This window comes from Cryptomeria japonica, chromosome 3 (assembly GCF_030272615.1).
Source record: "Cryptomeria japonica chromosome 3, Sugi_1.0, whole genome shotgun sequence".
Lineage (NCBI taxonomy): Eukaryota > Viridiplantae > Streptophyta > Pinopsida > Cupressales > Cupressaceae > Cryptomeria > Cryptomeria japonica.
Window position 1 is genome coordinate 115,623,670 of NC_081407.1, and position 3,166 is coordinate 115,626,835.

Genomic DNA, 3,166 nt, shown 5'->3' on the forward strand with positions numbered 1-3,166 from the left:
TTTTAACAGTTTCTCTAAATCTTCGAGACTCAACAACTTTGTTTGCGTAAATTATGGGTGTGGTTTCCACCAAGAAATGAGGACATTTAAGTTGAGCCGTATATCAAACGTATATCAAAAATTTCCACGCATTACAAAGACTTGGAAAAAACTATATCTTCACATCAACAAGACTTTGACGATTATCATCTAAAACATGTCCCACACGCTCAAGACTTTGAAAATTCTAACTACACGTCAATAAGACTTTGACTATTATCATGAGAAGAAGTATAATATTTCAGATCACTTGAGCTCAATCCCCTTATATATTTGTGCCTTTGCTCATCTCCTTCAAAACAGACAAATTAAGCTCTAGTTAATCTTATCTTTTGGTATAGGCATGGATTATAGCATAAGGCATAAAATGTGCAGTTTTGAGATGTTGCTTCTATGCTTTCATTTGTTACTAATTCTGGTAGCAAATGCACAGGCTCAGAAAACGTTGGGTTTTGCGTCTGCAGGCTCAAGCTTTAAAATTGCAATTTTTGCAGATTTACATTATGGCGAAAATGCATGGTCAGAATGGGGTCCCCAGCACGACGAGGCGTCCACTAACGCTATGTCCACTCTGCTAGATGATGAAAAACCAGGTGATGTTTATCAAAATTTTCTCGTCTTTTGTGTATCTCACATTTATGAGTAATTGGGTATTTCAGAAAATGTAGTTTACATATGGGGTCACCAATTCTTAAAAATGAATTAAAACTTTTAGCCTGTGATTGTTATTCCAGATTTTGTGGTTTTTCTGGGAGATGTTATCACAGCCAACAATTTGCTTGTGAGGAATGCAACCAAGTACTGGGAGCAGGCCATTTCACCCACCAGGAGTAGGAACATACCTTGGGCTTCTGTGTTTGGTAACCATGACGATACGGCATTTGTGTGGGACGTGGAACAAATGGGATGGCTTAGTGGAAGCGTGGGATTCCCAAGCATTCAGTGTCCAGATTCTTCTTTGGCAACAGGTAATACCAATTTTTTATGTGCAATCTATAATTGCTACAAACTTCAAATTTTATTCAGTTATATTCAGTCGCCAGTCAGATGCTCTGATTTTGTTCTATTTATCAGGTTTGTACAAGCGTAATCACTTTTATGTATTTATATATGTTTTATTAAGAAAAGATTTTAAAAGGGTTCTGATATTTTTACAGGTAAGAAGCGATTTTTCAAAACGGTCCTGACCCTTTTGCTCATTCTATATGTGTTATTTGTAATGTTTTTGTGTATTGGATAGATTTTGAAAGGAATTAAAAGAAGTTTAACATTGGTTCCATTGTTTCTGCTCCAGGAGTTGAACAAATGGTTGACTGCTATTTCCAAGGGACAACCCGTGCTGAGTTAATGCAGATGGATGCGCAACAAAGTTTGTCTCACTCATCATTTGGACCTCAAAGTCTTTGGCCCAGTGTATCAAACTATGTCCTTGAGATTGCTTCTTATAAGAATCCTACAACACCAGCAGCCTTGCTATACTTTTTAGATTCAGGTGGTGGTTCTTACCCTGAACTAATTTCAGATAGTCAAGGAAAATGGTTCCAGCAAACAGCGGCCCAAAAAAATCCCGACTCGAGGTAAAGAACAGCTATGCAAAAGCAGGCCTAGTCTCTTAGTGTTAAGCCATTTAGAAGACAAAAATTCTCTAACTTTAAGATTTTTTTATAATGTTCAATTGCAGGATTCCTGAAATTGTCTTTTGGCATATACCTAGTCAAGCCTACAAAGATATTGCTCCTCCTGCTGGCTACCCAATCAAGGATCCATGTGTTGGCTCATTAAATGAAGACCAGGTTGCTTCACAAGAAGAGGAATTGGGAATTATGGATATCTTGACAAGTAGAACATCAGTTAAGGTATGGAGCTACACATTAAATTCTGATGATTTGATCTTTTGTCATTTATATTTGCCATCTAACTGGGTCTTGGGATAGGGTATAATTCATTTTGGAGATATTTAACATGTATTAAGGATCGGTATTTTTGGTTCTACATGACATTCTTCTGTTTAGGTTAAATTTGAGATGAAGAAACAGTATCAAGATGTATCTTAAAGAATGCATATTTCCCACATTAGCTCTTCTCTGGATAAACAATGGAACCTAAACACAAAAAACAAGAAGATAAAGCATATCAAGCTCAGATGAGTTTATTTCATAGTTTTTTTCAAAATATTGTTAGAGCTCTTATGTCGATTGGCATATATGCAGGCTGTATTTGTTGGTCATAACCATGGTTCTGATTGGTGCTGCCCATCTAAGAACCTGTGGCTATGTTATGCTCGGCATACTGGTTATGGAGGTTACGGTACTTGGAAAAAGGGGGCTAGGATTTTGGAGCTTGTTGAAGAAAATTTTCAACTTAAATCATGGATTAGAATGGAGGATGGAACAATCCATAGTAATATTACAATAGCTTCTGCATGAAAGATTGATATAAATCTAACTAGGTTGATATTAGTTACCTTAGACTTTGATTTTGTGAGGTCTACTATTTGATAGACCCTCCTTTGACACTATTTTGATTCGATCGACTACATTCACCATGACACATTATATCATTTTGATGATTTTGATGATTTAGAGGCTTATGCTATATTAGATTTTGATTATCCATGTTGCAATATATATTTATATGCTCTCACAACTATTTATGCTTTTATAATATGTTCAAAGTGAAATGGATATTTGTGATGATACTACAATGAAATGAAAACTTAGGATAGTTAATGATTTGATTTGATTTGATTTAATAATATTGTTTTAATCATCATATAGGAAGTTAAATAAAATTGTAGTAATGAGATAGTTGTGAATTTGATAGAATAATTTTGTTTTAAAAAAGATATATGTATGTTTGTGTATCTGCTCTCACAACTCTTTTTTGTTGTTACAAATCTTTATGTCCAAGATAAAAAAATGTGATTATGGTTTGATTTCAATGAAATGAAAATTTAAGATAATTGATTATTTGATTTTATTTAATAATGTATTTTTAATTGTCCTATAGAAATTAAATGATATTGAAATAATGAGATAGTTGTAAATTTGATAGAATAAGTTTATTTGAAAAAAGAGATGAATTGCATCGTATTGATGTTGCATTTACGATGCTGCATTTAATTGAC

The 3,166-nt window shown here is 34.0% G+C and overlaps 1 protein-coding gene across 1 annotated transcript; it reads left to right on the forward strand.

Moving 5' to 3' along the window:
- The first annotated feature begins 319 nt into the window (after window positions 1-319).
- LOC131064914 (probable inactive purple acid phosphatase 16) lies at window positions 320-2,650 on the forward strand. Its single transcript, XM_057999244.2, has 5 exons — window positions 320-632; window positions 774-1,007; window positions 1,334-1,616; window positions 1,721-1,895; window positions 2,250-2,650. The coding sequence occupies exons 1-5, from the start codon at window positions 383-385 to the stop codon at window positions 2,463-2,465; spliced, it is 1,158 nt and encodes a 385-aa protein (XP_057855227.2). The 5' UTR covers window positions 320-382; the 3' UTR covers window positions 2,466-2,650.
- The last annotated feature ends 516 nt before the right edge of the window (window positions 2,651-3,166 follow it).

Excerpts from the sequence above, each read along its gene's own strand:
- LOC131064914 (XM_057999244.2), top strand. The coding sequence starts at position 383 with ATGGATTATAGCATAAGGCATAAAATGTGCAGTTTTGAGATGTTGCTT. Across the intron at positions 633-773 it reads GCTAGATGATGAAAAACCAG|ATTTTGTGGTTTTTCTGGGA; the intron begins GTGATGTTTATC and ends TTGTTATTCCAG. Across the intron at positions 1,896-2,249 it reads CAAGTAGAACATCAGTTAAG|GCTGTATTTGTTGGTCATAA; the intron begins GTATGGAGCTAC and ends GCATATATGCAG.